Source organism: Gambusia affinis, linkage group LG03, assembly GCF_019740435.1.
Source record: "Gambusia affinis linkage group LG03, SWU_Gaff_1.0, whole genome shotgun sequence".
Lineage (NCBI taxonomy): Eukaryota > Metazoa > Chordata > Actinopteri > Cyprinodontiformes > Poeciliidae > Gambusia > Gambusia affinis.
In genome coordinates this window covers 13094105-13112540 of record NC_057870.1, presented here as the reverse complement: position 1 = coordinate 13112540, position 18436 = coordinate 13094105, and the positions used below count along the sequence as shown (strand labels likewise).

The 18436-nt window shown below is 38.4% G+C and overlaps 2 protein-coding genes across 2 annotated transcripts; one reads left to right on the top strand and one right to left on the bottom strand.

The window, feature by feature from the left end:
- Positions 1 to 6: 6 nt before the first annotated feature.
- LOC122827895 (rho-related BTB domain-containing protein 2) lies at positions 7 to 10245 on the bottom strand. Its single transcript, XM_044110990.1, has 8 exons — positions 9812 to 10245; positions 8159 to 8360; positions 7947 to 8050; positions 7681 to 7866; positions 5848 to 6047; positions 5650 to 5738; positions 5064 to 5169; positions 7 to 4642 (listed from the first exon to the last, which is right to left on the bottom strand). Exons 1-8 carry the CDS (start codon positions 9871 to 9873, stop codon positions 4440 to 4442), a joined length of 1152 nt encoding a protein of 383 aa, XP_043966925.1. The 5' UTR covers positions 9874 to 10245; the 3' UTR covers positions 7 to 4439.
- Positions 10246 to 14239: 3994 nt separating this feature from the next.
- On the top strand, positions 14240 to 17862 carry ido1 (indoleamine 2,3-dioxygenase 1). The gene is made up of 10 exons (XM_044111153.1): positions 14240 to 14401; positions 14876 to 14971; positions 15052 to 15171; positions 15265 to 15383; positions 15501 to 15515; positions 15607 to 15706; positions 15858 to 15975; positions 16059 to 16110; positions 17144 to 17292; positions 17380 to 17862. Exons 1-10 carry the CDS (start codon positions 14309 to 14311, stop codon positions 17796 to 17798), a joined length of 1281 nt encoding a protein of 426 aa, XP_043967088.1. The 5' UTR covers positions 14240 to 14308; the 3' UTR covers positions 17799 to 17862.
- The last annotated feature ends 574 nt before the right edge of the window (positions 17863 to 18436 follow it).

Genomic DNA, 18436 nt, shown 5'->3' with positions numbered 1-18436 from the left:
TGCCCGCACCGAACATGTAGATTTTTCTTTATTTAAATGTTATATACACACTTTCAATATCACATGCTACAGATTCTTTTTGTTTTAATTCTTTTTTAAAGATTTACTGCTCCTAAACCATAAAAACAGCTCGACAGCAAAAAACACACCTGGAGATCACATAAAATGTCAACCAGGCTTCAGACACTGAGAACATATTCATATATGTAGATTTTCTTTTTCTGTTCTTGTTTCAAATTTGCCTTTCTACCGTTTCGGAACAAGGCCTCACATACTATGCAGTAGTGATTGTGCAGCATATACTACATATTTCTGGTGCTCCTAAAGCTCCCTTTGGTTTGTGCTGTTCTGTAGCTGAAATATAGCACCCGAACGTATGGAATTGGGCCCCGGCGACTGACAGCCTCTTTGCAATTTATCTAATCTGATCTCTTTATTACCTGATTTTCATTTGCCTAATGATGTTGCAATTTGAAGAAAACCTGTGCTACAAAGCAGTGCAAGTTTGTATTTCTATATGCATAGTACAAAACAGGTACTGCAATAAATTGCTCTAATGCAAAAAGCTATGGTACTTAACTTTTTAATTCCAGAACAAATATTTGCGTACATTTGTAATTTCTTTTCCCATATATTTTTAAGATTTTGTAGCTACGCAGACACAAAAGTACCGTAGGAGCTTCGTAAGGAAGCTTTAAAACTGTGAAATGAATGTGAAATCCCTGCATTCATTTCATTGTTAGTGTCACAATTTGCTGATTTGTCATCAAAGTCTGGCCTTAGTGAGTAAAAGTATTAAAGTAGGTTTGTATTATTGGTTTTAGTATTGCAATATTCAAACTCAAGTAACTTCAGACTTTAAATCCAAATTATGGGTTGTGCACAGTTACAGATACACACCAGGGAGCACCAGGCAGCTTAAGATAACAGCGAACAAGTTGATGACCAGAGTTACATGACGTTACATTCATTACCACACACTACAGTACACTGTACATTAAGGCATGAGGTGTTGTTGATGCAAAACATCAACAGAAGAATCACTGAGAAATGCAATGCACCGAGGAATGAAATGCATGTCGATGAAAATGTGCAGTCACACTGTAAAGGCAAATTATATAAAATTATAGACCTTCCAGCAGTTAACCTACTAAATATAACTGAAAATGTTTACAACATCCAGAATTACTAAAAGTTCAGCTCTACATTGTTTCCAATCAAGAAACTGTGCCAAAATATGTTTACATTAATAAAAATGCAAAGAAACATTTTCAATTGGCATTAGCTAACCTGGAAATTACATAAAGTTGCTACTTAGAGCACCAACCTCACCTCTTATCTAACATAGTACATTTTAAAAGCTATCAAGTTTTCTATTTTGACAATCTGCTTATGGTGTTTATTTATAAGGTCAGCAGTAAATACAAGCAAGGTTTTATTACTAAGTAAATCCTCTCTTTTGTTTTCTTTATGGGGGTCAGAATGTACAGTGCCATGAAAAGTGTTCATACCTCTTTCGCATTGCAACTACATTCCCTCCACATAACAGGTACAAACATTATAACAGGGCTTTTAAGTGGAAGGAAAATGGAATATGCTTTTCAAAATTTGAATGCATTCATATCCTTCTCGTTAATACCACAAAATAAAATCTGGTACAAACAAGTACTGTCAAAGTCCACCTCTGTGTAATATCCTATAATAATTTTTCCCCCAACATCTGAAAATGGAAACAGTGTGGAACAAGTTCACAAGTACCAAGATGCGGCTGACAAACAGAAAGAAGGGCATTAATCAAAGAAGCAGCAAAAAGGCCAATGATGACTCCAAAGAAGCTGCAAAGATCAACAACTTAGGTGGAAGCATTTGTCAGCAGAACAACTATTATAAATCTATTTTACTAATCTAACTTTTACAGATGAGAGGCATTAAGAAAGGCCTGCAGAAGTCTTGTCTGCAGTTTGCCTCATCATGTAGGGAGCTGAACCAGAATGTGATAGAAGAGTCTCTAAGTTCAATTTATATTGAATTTGAACTCCATGGCAATGCAATGTGTTGTGGAAAACTAACACTGCACATAATCCTGAACCCACCATCCCATGGGGTCATCTTCCACGATGACAACAGCTGCAACAGCATAGTTAAGATCATAGCAAATTTTAAGTGTTAGCAAGGCAAAAGTTTGTAAGCCTTTGAGAGAAATAGCCTAAAAAAACTTGCAGTTGTGCCTGCAGGTAAAGGTGGTTCTACATAGTATTGAATAAGGGGGGAACACACAGATGTACACTTTTAAGAAATTGTTTACTGCGAAGAATTTTGACAGTTTCTTCCCACCTGAAAGAAACTGTCATGCTGCCTGTCGGATTAAATACCAATAAAATATCTTAAAGTCTGTTGCAATGTGACATGTGAAAAGGTAAAAGCGGTATGAAGACCTTTGCCAGATCCTTCACATCCAGTCAGTCAAAACAACAAACAATAATATACAATATTAAAGAAAACCTTTTTTTTTTAAAATTGACACTATGTAAGCTAATGCTGCAATGAAAAGTCTGTTTTCGTATAACCAGAGCATGATTTAAGGATGTAACGTACATTTTCATGATATCATTCGTATATGTGAATATCTACTTTACTTTAAAACTATATTTTACATACAGTATAATCCACTGTTAAATTTACCTGCCTATAATTTGCATGTACAGTAAAGTATGTAACAGATGTAGCTGGAAATCAGCACAATTTAGTACTCAGTTATTTCAAACACCAGTAAGTAGCTGCACAGTAACTAAAAACAATTTCGATAAGTCTATTTTCAGTTTTACTGAGTAATACAGTAAGATTTTGCTCACTGCCAGCAGTGCACAATATTAGGTAACAGCAGTACATTAGAGTTTATCTGATATTTAACACAATTTACAAATCTATCCATCCTCTCTGAGCACTATGCCTGCAAATCTGAAACATTCTGCAGCCCATCGTACAATCAAGAGCAACAGTGGATGACAAACTTGAACATGACATACAGCAAGGTGTGCAAAACAAGTCCAGAAAGATGATTTGATAGTCGCAAACAGAATTGAGCGACCTTAAATGTTGCTGCAGTTTGTTTCCTCTGCAGCCCGTCTTGACATAGCACAACACAGTCTAATGCTGCTCAGCAGTATGCTGCCACTGGAAGTTCATATGTTTCCCTCTGGAGTTCAGAAAGTGCTTGTGGTGATGTTGAAGAGTAGGGATTAGATCATCCAGTGGTAAGATGACTCCTAACCCATCCCCTTCACGACGACTGAAAACCCACAGACTCTGCCATGTACAGATTTCAAATAACCCATCACATTCAGAGTGGCAAATCTCTTAAAAACAAGTTACCACCACAGACAAATACGGTAACACTACAATCACTTCAGCTCTGATGATTAATACATTATCTGTTGCTTTTTAGGATGACAGCAGTAAAAATGACAGAACTATTTTATGGAGACATGTAGTTAAACATGTGTGCTATTAATCCACATTGAGCAAACCCATTTAGAATAGTAGTGGCGACAGCTGCATTCAGGGGCAATTGAAAGAATGAAGCAACTCAAACCAGGAATCCTTTGTGTCAGATGACACTGTATCCATTCAGGTGAACTTAAGCCCTTTTGTGGCAAAAAGCCACAGACCAAAAGATCACGATATGTAGGTGGTACGTGTGTCAAGAGATACCAGGTTAAGCTGTGAAAGCTTATTGTACAAATTCTGCAAAGTTGAATAAACATACAAAAATAACAGGAATAGAAGTGCTTGTGTTTGTTTTTTTGTTGTTTCTTTTGCGGATATGATCGTCATAGAAACCTCCAAATGAATTATTGTAGTTTCCTCTTTCGGGACAAGCCGTACTTTTGTTATCTCCAGTTTGAAACCATAATCAACATGCGGTCTGGCAGATTGTACAAACACTTAAGAGCAAAGTGTTAGATCTCTGAGGCTTGAGTTACTGTTGAATTGCTGGTTGTCACAGCTGGTAAGCAGCACTTAGTTGTCAGCTCAGGTTATTGATATTTATTTATAGCCACAGGTTGAAAGTTCTGTGCTGGCAAATTTGTAATTTATTAAACTTAAAATTCTAATATGGGAATATTTAGCAATCCACAAGATCTGATCTTTGCACTTGTTCCACCGTGCCATAAGTCGAGACGGTTTATACTACGGAGGTTTGGTTTGAGTTTAGCAAACCAACAGCTGAAATTGTAAGGAGTAATACTTAGAAATTTATTCACAACTCTGAGCTGACTTTGCAAACCTGGAGTGTTTGCCCAAGGAGGCAGGGGCATAAACAGTCTGCCTGAATATTTGGAGTATACCAACCTCTCAGCGCTTATCTTCTACTGTGTTCTTTACAATTTGCAAACATACAGATGGACTCCAGACTGGACCCCGCCCTTACCACCTGGTCAAATAATGGCAGATGATCCGGAGGGTGAGTTTGAGTTTGGGGAGGAAGGAAGGTTCCAGAAGAGCCACTTGCGTTTACATTGCCGTCTCTGGTACAGGTAGTCCTCTTTTTCACGCTCTTTGCGTGCTCTTTGATAGTGGTCGTCCTCCTTCAAGTACCAAACCGGTGGCCAGCGATGTTTCTCAAAGTAGTCTTGGTTCTCTGCATCAGAATAAATTTTTATTAATAATTTACATTTTTCAGTAGAGAGATTTTTTTAAGACGATAGTTTCAAGTTACCCTAAAAGTTGAAAAAATATTTAGTTTTAATGAAGGATTTTAGAAACAGAAATCATGAATCGGCCAAAAATTGTATCTTCAGGTCAGTTTAAAAAAAAACATTACAGATTTTGAGTAAAAATCTGCCACAACATATCCAGTAGATGTACTGCTGAGTTCAAGACCTATTGTACGAGTGAGTAAAAGTCTATTTTCCCAGATTCATAATTTTATGTGGCCAACAACACCGCTTTGGATCACCAAATAAGATATTAATCTCAGCAGCTTCGTTCTTTGTAGTCATTTGTGCCAGACTCCAATTTAAGGATGAGAAAAACAAAGAATCATAGTCTAAACGTGTTACCTGTGGACTTTGCCTTCATTTCACGTGGAAACTTGCGGCAGACACTGTTGTAGTTGGTGCAAATATGGTGCAAACACCATCCAGTCAGCTGCTGGGCTCCGTGGAACTGTCAACATCCAAAGTCAGATTGTTATTTTAGTACAGCATCAGTTGTTCTAGCTGAAAACTGTGATATTTTTAACCTCTGATTGGAAAAAATATCCTCAACTTTGAAAATATACTTGAATGTTGTAACATATTTCTGCATATGGTGCAATAGATAATATGAATTGCTTTTTGAAAGACTTTTGGTAGTTAACTCAATTTTGTATTCATTTTTGAATGAAATTGATGTAATATGAAGGGTTTTTTTCTTGGTAGTAATGTAGCATTCCAGAGGTACTTGAAGGAACCTGAAGATCATGACCAAAGAAAAGCAAGAAGTGCAGATAGTGCTTTCTTTTGCTCCACCTTGTGGTGTCAAGATTCCTTTATCCTCACCAGCAGTTGGTGCTGATAATTTGCATAATTTATAAAAGTCCAATTTGCAAGGGAAAACATGATCAAGACTCAATTCTTATTTGACATCATTGACAGGTGAACGCACCTGGGCCATATCCAAGTATATCAGCACATCGCCATCAATGTCCGTCCCCATCATCGCCGACTCCGTCAAAACTGTTACTGTGTAGAGTTCTGAAAAGAAACACACTTTAGAGTCTGAGACCAATTAAAAAGCATGCACCTTTATTCCTGATATGACCCAGTGCAGGAAAATAAGTACCGGTAATAGCAAATCCAATACCTGTGAGAGCGACCAGGTGGGGGAGGCAAAGACGGTTGGCAAGAACAATGAGCTCCATCGCGTCCAAGTCCGACCGAGAGCAGAATCTACCCATGTAGAGATACTCCAGCACAGCTCGCATGCAGCTCCGGGTCGTGTTGGGAAGCAGCACCTTACAAACAGGAAGACAGGACGGGGAATTACTTACAAGCTCAGATTTTCTGCTGATTTGTAAATTACAGAAGCTCATCTGCTATGAGAGGATTTATTTTTCCTAAAATCTCTATAGACAGGATGTAAGAGCTTCGCAACAAAACAGGCATTATTCTACTAAACGGACTAAAAGCTCGGTTAACAGGCTTTTTCTCTCTCTATGCAGACTTATGAGTAAATATAACTGGTCCTTTCAAAGGAGTAATGCTTAAAGAAATAGGAGTTAAGCCACAGATGATACAACAATGCAGAAAAGAGAAAATAACACAATGCAATATGCAAAGCTTTTTTAGTTTAGCCCCAAACATAAACATTTATATGCATAAGGATAATATAGGATCCCGAGAAATTATCTGAAAAGACTGATTTCCATTTTAGTAATTAAACTGAATTAATAATTTTTATGTTATACATTGGCCAAACATTGTTCATATCATTTGCAGATTTAAATGTAACGTAATATTTTTATTAACAGCTTCAAACAGTCCCAGCTGGGTCTGATAGACAATCTTTACAGGGAGCAAAAGATTAGGGTGATGGTGAGGAAACCTGTCAACCCCAAAATGTTGGGGCGCATCATCATAAATAAACAATCAAAATAGTAGAAGATACATACAGAGAACAGGTCAGTAATTATAAAAAACAGTTTGACTACCGTAATGCCAGTAAAGATTTTTCCACTGGTTTTTTTCAGAAGGCTTTCTGTAATTTTTGGTATGCCATTATTATTGTATTCTCAAAACAGATACTCTGTTTACTTTAATTTATTATCATTTGAGAGGAAATTAATGACAATTTTATTATCATTAAATATGTATTTATAAATGATCAAAAAATGATTTATTATCATTTGTTTCCGATGTCTGGTTTTCCACCAGAAACAAACTTCTGGGTAAAAAAGTAAATAAAAATCTATGTAAATCTAAATCTAACACACGTATGAACAATTTTTGGGTTTAACTATGTAATGTATTTACCTGCAGCAAAAAGGAGAAGCGTCCCATTTCTTAAACTGTCTTAAAGCAGATTATAGGTCAGTGTGTCTAAAAATAGATTTAAGAACTATAATCTTTGTTTGAAATATTTTTCTTCTTCTTTTTAATTAAATTTTAGGACTTTGTGATGGATCCTCCAGAACTTGGATTTTGTTGTCCTTACATCAGTTTGTAATTAATTTACCACCAACATAACAGATCACTGTCTACTTCTTAGAGTCTGTTGTGCCTTATTTAACTTAGTGACTTATGTCTTAAGATGTTTTCTCAATATTTCTATGATGATTATTTTTCTTATGATGCCATCTAGCTCCGCCATATTTCAAAGTTGGGATGATGTTCTCAGGTTTTCCAGCTTCCTTGGGTGTTGGGTGAGCAACTATTGAACTAAATCAAACAAAAAATGTTTTGAAAATTCATCAGGGTTTTTTTAAAGCATTGTAGTCTTACTGTATGTAAACCTTTGCATTTGAAGAAAGTAATAAAACTGGTCTCTGTAAGTCTAATCTTTTTTCATGTCAGTGAGGGGAAATAAAGGTTACATGACTTTTTTTATGCAGTGTATGCACTTATCTGGTTTCATTTGTATCTCTTTGACAGGAAAAGCTTGCATTCAAAGAAACACTGTATAATGAAGTCTCAGTACCTGGCCAAAGGCCTCCGTGCCCTGTTGACTGCCTCCAGATCTGCATAGCGCAGGTCCAGCTGGCACCCTACCAAGATGACAGGAGCGCGGGGACAGAAGTGCTTAATCTCAGGGTACCACATGGTCTTTACGTGGTACAGAGAGTTGGGGTTCGCAATGGAGAAGCACAGTACCACAACATCGGACCTGAAGATGGCAAAAGTGTAATTACGTTTGTTAGTTGTAATGAATGAGTCCCACCAACATCGCCTTTAGCAGTTCCTCACCTGCCGTATGCAAAACGCCGGTCCTTATGATGATCTCCGAAAGTGTCCCACAGCCGGAGGGACACACTCACATCATCCACTACGTCTCTGGAGCGCTCTAACACCTGAGCAGTAACAAAATGTGAATATTCATACATTATTGCATATTACATGAAGCACTTCAGGCACCTACAATATGCTATTTTGCAACAATGTTTACCATTCCTACTCACCTCTTGGCATACTCTGTACTGATCGATTGCCCAAACTGTGGGCACATGCGTAGCAAGTAACTGGTACTGAGTGAGTGTGGCATTGCAGGCCCGGGCGCAGATAAGGCGGGTCTTTCCAACTGCATTGTCTCCCACCACCACACACTTGATAGTTTCAACGTTTGGCCTCTCATAGTCCATATCAGTATCCGTCAACTGGGACCTGAAGAAATTGCAAAACCGGAACAAAACACTGCTTTCAGATCCAGAAGTCTATGGCATCCTGTATGGTATAGGAGCTCTCACTCTGTTTTTCATCTGCACTGCTCAGTCAGCCTGCAGAGCTATCAATGAATGGTCTCGTGACTTCTGTGCTCATTCACAAGTTTCCCGTCACTGATTCTTAAAGTGACCAGCAGACAAACAGAGACAACACTTTATTTATCCCAGTCTTTAAAAGGACCCCACAGCTAAACATTAGCTGGAAAGAATAAACAATCTACCTCTTAGCTCTCTACATATTCCATGACTATTGAAAAATATTGAAAATGTAAGTCCATCGAGGAAAAAGCGATGGCCTTTTAATTGCAGTTCTGCCATAGCAAAATGTCCAACTTTATCAGAAATATCCTCTGTCCAAATTCACTAGATTTAGAATTTCACATAGAAGTGTCAACTCCTTTAGATGCATCCTTGCTCTAATGCATCTGAATCAAATGGACAAATTACTTTCTCAGCCAGTCTTTCCGTTTCACGGAGGCCTGTTAAAGACGCATTTATCTATTTAAGATACGACGAAACTTTCAAAATCTGCAGGACACCGGCCCCCAACGGTATAGGGGTTCCTTGGTTTAAATGTTTAATCTCAGAATAATTTTACCAAACTGTGAGAATTAGCAGTCAAAGCTCATCAATATTTAAAATATTATACAGCCATTTTCTGAATGAAGTGAGTCTACCTCTGCTGTCTACACTCCGGATCAGGAGTAATACTATTCTTCGGTCTTTTGGCTGACTATTGATCATTCCAAAGACTAAACCTTGGTATTTATTTATTTTAGCAAAAACTGAAGATTTCTTATGCATGCAGTTCCCCACTTCCAGTATTAGAAGGAAGGTTGCTTTCTTTCTATTTAAGTCACTAGCTCGTTTTCATTCATAAAACAGGCTCCCTATGAGCAACACAAGCTGCAGCCCTGCTTGACACATATCTATTAACACACAGACACCTAACAATTTGACCTTAAGATGGGCCTCTGTGAAGATCCACCGCCTGAAATATTGCTCTACAACATGCCCTTCCTGTAATAGCAAACACTACACTGCGCAACTCTCAAATTAATTAATCATTTTTATAAGCTCGGATATTACATATAATTCACAATGCAAATAGTCATCCAGCAGAAATGAATAGGTAGGTTTGCATCCTCCGCCGCCAGATATTAGAAGGAGAATAAAATAGTTGATTTCCTACCATGAGGAGCGAACTGTCCCTCCACCACCGAGACAAACTAGTCATGAGGCTTTGCTGCATTACACGTTATGTAACGCCCCGTCACTGACTCCTGAGCCTGTTTATCCCGCTCTCTGCGACTCCAGCGCAAAACCAATGATAAAGGATTAAAACCAATTTGATTCCGCTGCCACACTAAATGCCGTACGAACCCTCCTTACCGCAACAAAAGGAAGTGCTGCATTAGGTTGGTCGATGAGCGAGTCGGAAAGCGGGGCTCCATCGGATGCGGTTCGCACCTGACGGTTGCTCGTATTCAGCTTCATCTTCGGGGCAAGGTGATCCGACCGAGACTGGGAAAATAGCCGACCGAGCGCTGACGTTTAGGTGAAAAGCCCCTCGGGATCAGTGCATATAAAGGCGACTGCAGCGCTAGGAGCCCGACCGCTGCTCTGAAATCTGCCACCGCTTTGCAGAGCTACAGCTCTGACCGTCATGGAGCCAACTTGCACTTACTGTAAGGCCTCCGTAGCTAATAATAGGCAGGCGCACAGAGGAAGAAAAAAAAAAAAAAAAGGGGATCATTACAAAACACTGATCCACTTTAAAGTCGCACAAATCTCATTCTTCTGTCCTGAAGCAGCCCCAATAGAGTCGGTACACTGTGAATGTTGTTTACACACGGAGCTAAATCAGATACACGACATTAGTGTAAGAAATCATAACACTTGCAAGGCAGAGAAAACAAACAAACAAAATTTTCATGTAGCTATGTCCAAAGATTCATGCAAGATACGAGCAAAGGCGGGTTTTGTTTATATGGGCCATATGGGCGTTTGCCCAGGGCTGCATTAGAAGAGGAGATCCAGAACAAAATGATCAGTTCTCTGAAAAATGTTTCTAATGGGGTTCCATTTAAAATGTTCCACTGTAAGAACAAATAAGAGCAATATTCAGGTTAATTTGGGTGTTCATTTTTTAAAGTAATAATTTCACATTTGTCACAGTTCCAAACTTAATGGTAAATTCGCAAACTATTATTTAGCTAAGAAGCTAAATATTTAGCTTGGAAATTAAGTATTTAGTTAGGAAGCTAAATATTTATTTTCCTAACTAAACATTTAATTTACAAACTAAAAAATTTTACTTTTATATTGGATCTGTTTAGACCCACTGGCGGGGCTCATTACAAATTACAACAGGGACATTTCCCCGCACTTCCCACATTTTTCAGCTGTTACAACTATTTAATTCATTGGTAATGCGCTGTAAGGTATTTTCTCTGAGCCATCTTTAAACGCACAATGAGTGTACATTTTTAATCCGTCTCCATTCAACAAATGCTTACCCTCCTCCAGTCAAGTGACTGGCGAAACTCCTGCATGCAAGATTTTGAGCTTTTACATAGACGTCCATATATGAGGGCGAGTGAAGCTCAAAATATGTTCAACTTTTGCCACTGCTGGTGTGTTGGTGCCTCTGGGTCTCGGTCTATCTTATGTCTGCCTCAGGTCCTGGGGGCTGAGTATGTTTCTCTCCACACGCTATTAAACATTCTTATCAGGAACACTTAGATACACAAGACCACTAACACACAAACATTGTTTCTCTATCTTCAGGACTTTATATTGACTTGCATTCCTTTCTACAGCCTGACCCTGACCCTTACCCAGGGCTGCTGCTAACCTAACCATTAGCAATGCATATCTGACCTTAAACCAAACGTAAGCTCAATTCACACCGCTAACCCAAAAACAACACTTCCTCTAGTGAGAAGCAGGCTTTGGTCCCCACTAGGGCCAGTTGAATCAGTTGTAGTTGTTGCTGACACACATATGTTGTTTGTGGTTTATTGGTTTCATTTTGTCTCTTTCTGCAGGTATACAAGCTGATTTCTAGGGTGTTGTCTCACATTCTTTCCATCCTTCTTTTTCTACTCACTTATCTCCCTCTTTCCTTTTAATCATATTTCCCCACATGTCTCCCTTTCTTTTTCAACTCTATGTCCATTACATTACATTTGAAAAAAGTATGTACAAGAATTATACAAGAATACTAATCACTTCAAATTCAGCTAAAGTAAATTCAGTTATATAGTCAGATTTATGTCCAATTACTGTCCCCTTCAGTCCTACTGATAATATGATACCATCAAATTCAACTTTTCATACTCTGCTAACCATAAGCTAGACTAAAATTGTTAACTCAATAATTTTGACTTTTTAATCACATCACACGTGTTTAAGTCTCACACTGTTTTAGATTGTAGCTTTTCACTTATTATGCTAGAGAGGATATGATTTTTACTGCATGAAAGGCACATGAACCAAACCTTAATCAGCAGATGTAAAATTGACATTTACTGAGTTATTAAAGTTAGATCTGCACTTTACTTAATGTAGCTTTGCTTTCATTTTCAGAATCCAAGACTATGAATGTGTTGGGAAAAAACAAACAAACCCATAAACATAAATAGAAAACTAACTTACCACTCACAGGTACTGCCTGCCATTGTAGATAGAGTAGAGAGAAGCCTAACCAATTGATCTTTCTCAGCAAAGATAGTAAACCAGAGTTTTGAAAGGCAAAGGATATTTTCTTCAGCATCTGTTTGTGCTCCGTTCACATTGCAATGACTGACTGAAGTCTGGCGTTTATACATCCTAATCTTGTTCCACCACCAAGTACAACATTTTACGGTTGACCTTTATACCTGGGCATTCGCAGCATGTTCCTGTGAGAGCAGATTTATTGTGAGTTAAGAAACACTTCAACGTTAAGCTGATTTCAACAAGGATCAGTTGATAAACCCTGAACAGATTAATATTTTAATACAACATTTTAACATTTTTATATGTTGTGAAATTATTTCAGCCAGTTCTCAAAGTCCTGGAGCACAAAACAGTACTAATGGTTAACTTTTTTTTTAAATTAGGTTTTTTACATGAATTATTAATGCTAAAAGTCCTGCGGTGGTCCATTTATTCCACTAGGTGGGGCTGCTACTCAACATTTCTTCTTTCTTTTCTCACGATAATAGGGAGTAAAATGTAGGTGATTTAATATCTACTTATGATCCATGTCACGTTAAAACTATTGTTTATATAAATTGCAAAAACAAACATAACAAAAGAAGAAACAGGAGAGGGTAAAATTTGCCAACAAGCCAAAAAGAAAAGAGAAAGAAATGGGTGGGACTAAAAAACCTTTAGGAGAAAAAACCGAAAAGGTTAGTGCAGGATGGTACGGAGACAAGTCCGCCAAGTTTACTAATGTTTTCCTTGCAGTGTGTGTCAGTGTCGACACTTGGACCAATCAGCAGGACTGCAGCAAGTTAGCAAGCACTGCCTGCATGGCTCTGTAATTCTATCTCAGACTTGGGATGTAATTTGTTTGTGTTTTTGGATGCATTCAGGGCACATCAAGGCAACCTATCAGCAATGTTGACCTGTTGGTTCATAAATGACTAAACTGCTTGTTCAAACTAAATCCACAGGCTAATCACACAAAGGCACACTTTTCGTTATTGCATTCTTTTCGTTCATTAATTTTTTCTTTGATTTTATAAAAAACCTTTGGTTAACAAACAAATATTTTAATGAACAAGTTTAGTGATAAAAGGTTATTTTAATTTTATCAATAAACACATACACGCACAGCAGCTTTGACTGTTGGAAAAAACCCCCAGTCTTTTTATACTTTTGTTTTAAAATATGTTCCCACTCTCATCCGTTGTTAGTGACACTTAAGTTCTTCTGGGAAGCACTTGACATTCAATCACACTTAAAAATTGTAAACTGTACATAAAAGCCATATTGACGTCAGAAAACCAATACATTTAAGTAAAACAGATTTACAATAAGAAAAACTGATAAAAAAAAATCCACTCTGAACTGTATCAACAGCTTGTTAATGGCTCCAAAAAGTCAGTGGTTACTCTGATTAAAAGTGTCTAAGTACTCATGGAGGTGTGTGTATTATTGAACCTGAGTGTATAACTACGACCATGTTTGGATTAGAAAAAAATCAGCAAGAAGTTCAAAGTTGGCAGCCCAGTACTAATGGTTTAGGTTTATTGTGCTATACAAATGTTGCACCCTGTAAAAAGAGGGTTGCAAATGTCTTAACTGCCCAACATTGTTCTGATATTCATGCCAATGGTGAGGAAAAGCAGACTTTTGCTTAAGTCTTATAACACATTGATAAATGATTCTCTCTCAGTTTTTCTTGGAATTCTGATCTTTTTGATACTTAATCATTTATCTGCTGTGCTGAAGAAGCACTGCTGATAAGAACGGCTCTTAATCGGCTCTTGCCAACCTTTTATTAAAAACTTTAAAATGAGCACAGAAGTATTTCTTCTTTCTTTAAACATTTATCTAATGAACTCACCTTTTCCAAAGTAATCCCTTTCTGAAGCATTTAATCTGCCACATCATTATTAATATTATTATCATTATGATTGATCTTGTGGTTAACTTCTCAGTATTGGATGTTTAAGGAGCAGCAGGGTGGCTGATAAGAGTTTTACTAAATGATTCACAAAATGAAGACAGGTATTGATTTTCTACTATTGTGCAACAGTAAATGTCAGGGATAACTGTTGTGTAAGCATTAATCGGACATGACACAAGCTGGTGTCAGAGTCCAGTCCAGTCAGGTTGGAGTCTCCTGCACCATTCAGACAGTCAGAGGCTCATTCCCGTCTTATCTTCTCCATGGCTTCAGCTGAGACAGAGCGTGGAACTCCTTTCTCACTGGACTCCTACTATGTTTCAGAAGAACTGGGTTTTGTGCTTCCAGACCCCCTGGTAGGTGGAATAACTTTTATTCTGTTTGCTTTTTAATTATTATCCAGACAGTCTCAAGGAAACGCTAGATCCTAATGACTGTTTACAAGTCCTGTTCAGGACAGAACCTTAAAATATAAACTTCCTTTCTGACTCATTTGTTTTTCTGCACATAAACAAAAAAGCGGTGCTTATATTTTAATGTGTTACAAAACTGTGATTTGGAACAAGTATTAAATGAAACTGACTTATATGGAGAAGTTGAAGTTGATCTTGCTCATGTTTATTTTTCTTTATATTGGACCTTTCTCCCAAGGTGCGAACCATGTGTGTTCAATATTCTCATGTCCTTCACTTTGTGCTTGCAGTGCAACAGCATTTAACAGCAGCTTTAAAATAAATATGTCAACATTCTTACATTTTACCAGTGTGTTTTTACTATTTTAATTGGTATTTTTTTGTATTTGTCCCAATTATAAAACGTCCTGTTTGCAGGAAAACCTTCCATCTTATTACCAGCCATGGATGGATGTTGGCCTGCGTGTGCCAGAGCTTGTGGACAGTCATGACCTGCGCTCCCATATCAACAAGGTAAAAGGTGATGATACACCAACCAGCAGAGTTCACTGCTGTTTGTTGTAAGATTGCTCAAGGTTGTTCTGCTTGTCCAGATGCCTCTGCTGAGCACCAAGTTTCTCCAAAACCACAGAGAATTAAGGCTTGCCCACCTGGTCCTTAGCATGGCAACCATGGGCTATGTGTGGCAAGAAGGTGAAAACGATACAGTGGAGGTGATGCAGTTTGGCTTTTCCTTGTTTCATTTCACTTCACTTGTGCAGTCGGTTGGTGTGTGAGGTTATTCTTTTCCATAATCTCCTTTAAAGATGCTGCCAAGAAACCTTGCTGTTCCTTACTGGGAGGTGTCACAGCGCTTAGGACTTCCATCAATTCTCACCCATGCAGACGCAGTATTAGCTAACTGGAGGAAGAAAGATCCAGAGGGGTAAGGGAAGAAATTTCCCGCGGATATTTTTAATTACATTCCACATAAACAAATAAAACGTTAAAAAGAAATCCTGCTTTTGTTTCTTCATGCCCGTCCTCCAAACTCACATGCAAGACCTTTGGACATGGAGTGAGTATTTCTCCTTTGAATTTTCCTCTGTGATTCCCCACAGTAGTATTTTTCATTTGCACATTTCTTTGCTTCTTCGTGTTAAAAACAGGAACCTGGAGTTGCTGGTCAGACTCCCAGGTGGTGACAGTGCCAAAGGTTTCTTCTTGGTCACTCTGCTGGTGGAGCTTGCTGCAGTCCCTGCATTAAGGGTGAAGATGCATCACAAACACCTTGCTTCCAATGACACGTGAAAAATACTTTTGTAACTGATTGACTGACTGGAGACTGAAAAAAATCATCACTGAGCATCGTTTGAAAGCGATGAAGTTTCAGACAAAGCTGTTGTGCAATTTATTACAGAGCATTCCCGCAGTCATCAACGGTGTCAGGTGTGGTGACACGGAGACTGTGACCAAAGCACTGGAGAACATTGGCCGGTCCATACAGGACATGAATGATGCACTTAAACTGATGCATGGTGAGAATTACATGCACAATGAACGAAAAAGATGAGAGTTGGCCACACACATAAACCGATTGATTAATGTTATTTTCCTCCAGTGTATGTGGACCCGTCAGTCTTCTACGGCATTATGAGGATCTTCCTGTCTGGGTACAGAAGCCTGTTTGAATTTTACTACGCATGGCCCCTCTCTGAAAACCTCTTAGAAATTTCAAACATGCTTTTTGATGCCTTACAAACAGGTCAATGCCCCTCAAAGTTTGTCAAATTGTCTCATGTTAAATCCCCAAAACACACATTGAAGTTTTTTGGGGGGGATTTTCTGTGAGACATTGGAAGATATTAGTTTAAAATTTTGAAGCAAAAAGAAAATGATAAGCCTACATGGTTTTCATGTTTCACTGCAATTAGAGATCAAGTTCTTTGTGCTTTACATATCAGGAGAATAAAACATGTGATTTTACAAAATTGTCATAAGGTGGTGTGGGTGACGGTGAGGCAAAACGCAGCAGACCCAGATGTGGTGTAGATGCAGGAGTTTTATTGATTTTAACCTGGCAGCACTGCGGAGCGGAAGGCTAATGCTCCCAACAGGTAGCAACAGGATGTAACGAGGACTAAACAGTCAACTCTCAAATGAACAAAACTCAGACGTGACAAGACGAACACGGACGTAGCTAGACGTTCACTGACGTAGGACCCGACGAAGACAGACACACACAGGTGACACTAAATACACAAGAGGGTAATCAGGGAATGAGACACACCTGGGGACTAATCACGGGGAGACAGGACAACACAGAGACTCAGACACACAGGAAACTTCAAAATAAACCCAAAAAACACAGATCACGACAAAAATAGCTCAAGTTCAGTCGGATTAGATGGTCAAACATATTCAGTTAAATTTAGGTCTCAACTTTGACTGGGCCATTCTAACACAGTGGCACAGTGTAACTTTGACTGGATGTTTATTTTCATAGAGTGCACATCACCCTTTTTTGATTCATATCTATCTTTCTATGTCACAGTTATCTGCTTCTCTGTGCTTCTCGGTCACGATCAATTCTACTGAAATAAATCAAGATTTGTGTTTGTAACCTGAGAAAATGTTAAAAGTTTTAACAAGCATGAACACATTTGCAAGCCGTTGTAAATGATAAATTTGTCTGTACATCCTCAGGTGGAAGGACAACTCATGTATGCCGAAGGGACTTGTTTACGAAGGTGTCCAGACAGAACCGATTGGGTTTTCTGGAGGAAGTGCTGCACAAAGTAGTCTGCTGCACTGCTTTGATGAACTACTAGGAGTAAAACATGAAGAAAAAAGTCGTAAGATAACTCAACACAACAAGTTATAAAATGACAATGCAAGTTTATAAATAACAATGCACTGTGATGCTCTTGTCTTTTTATCAGGCGCCTTTCTAACTCGCATGAGGAGCTACATGCCACCTGCCCACCGGAAACTGATCCAAGACATCTCTTTGCAACCATCCCTGAGGGGTTTTGTCCAGCAGCAGGCCAATGAGGACCTTAGCAAGGCATTTGATGACTGTGTTTCAAAACTGTTGGCCTTGCGCAGCTACCATATCAATGTTGTGAGCCGCTTTATCACTGTACCTGCCGCCAGAGCTCGGCAACTACGCACAAACAGCCACGACTCAGAGGGGGAGATGGTCAGCAGAGCCCCCGCATCACTGGAGGAGAGGGGCACTGGTGGGTCTGGCATCATGACCTTCCTGAAAACTGTGAGGGACAAAACAAAAGACGTCCTTTTGCATGAGACAAGCAAAACAACCGTTCACGAGAACTGTCATCAATGTGGAAATAAATAAAATAAAATCTGCTGTAGAAACACAATTTTATACGCGAATAAAATTGTCAGTTTTGTCAAAATAAGAGTGAATCATCTCAGTTGCATTTTCTACAACCAACATTGTTTACGTTGTTAACAATTCCTAATCTATAAAGCATGTGGGAAACCAATAACTCAGTCCAAACCCTAATTCAAACCATCTCTATTGCTTGCTATTTAATTAAACCACTAAATCCATCTTTATTTTGCCCTGGAGTGGCAGAGGAATGCACCAGACCCATTTGTCTACAGAACATTAAGCCATTAGATGACAGAATGTCATTTATTTTGATTAAGATGGGTTGTGGAACTCAGCTCAAATGTACTTAAAAAATAGCTAAGACAATTGCAGCCAGCATGCACACATAACCTCCCTCAATTTATGTTTGCTGAATAGCATTGTTAAAAGTAAGTCAATGTGGAAAAATCCTTCAGAAAAACTTATGAGCTTTGGTAATAATTAGTCTATTAATTACCTTAACCAACACTGCTAATCTCTCTCATGGAGAAAATGTTGTATTTTCAATAGAATCTTAATGGTTTTTTTCCAAAGTGTCTAAAGTTTTGTAGTTATATAAAAGTGGACTTGATGGTTTGATTTGGGTTATAATCCTTCTG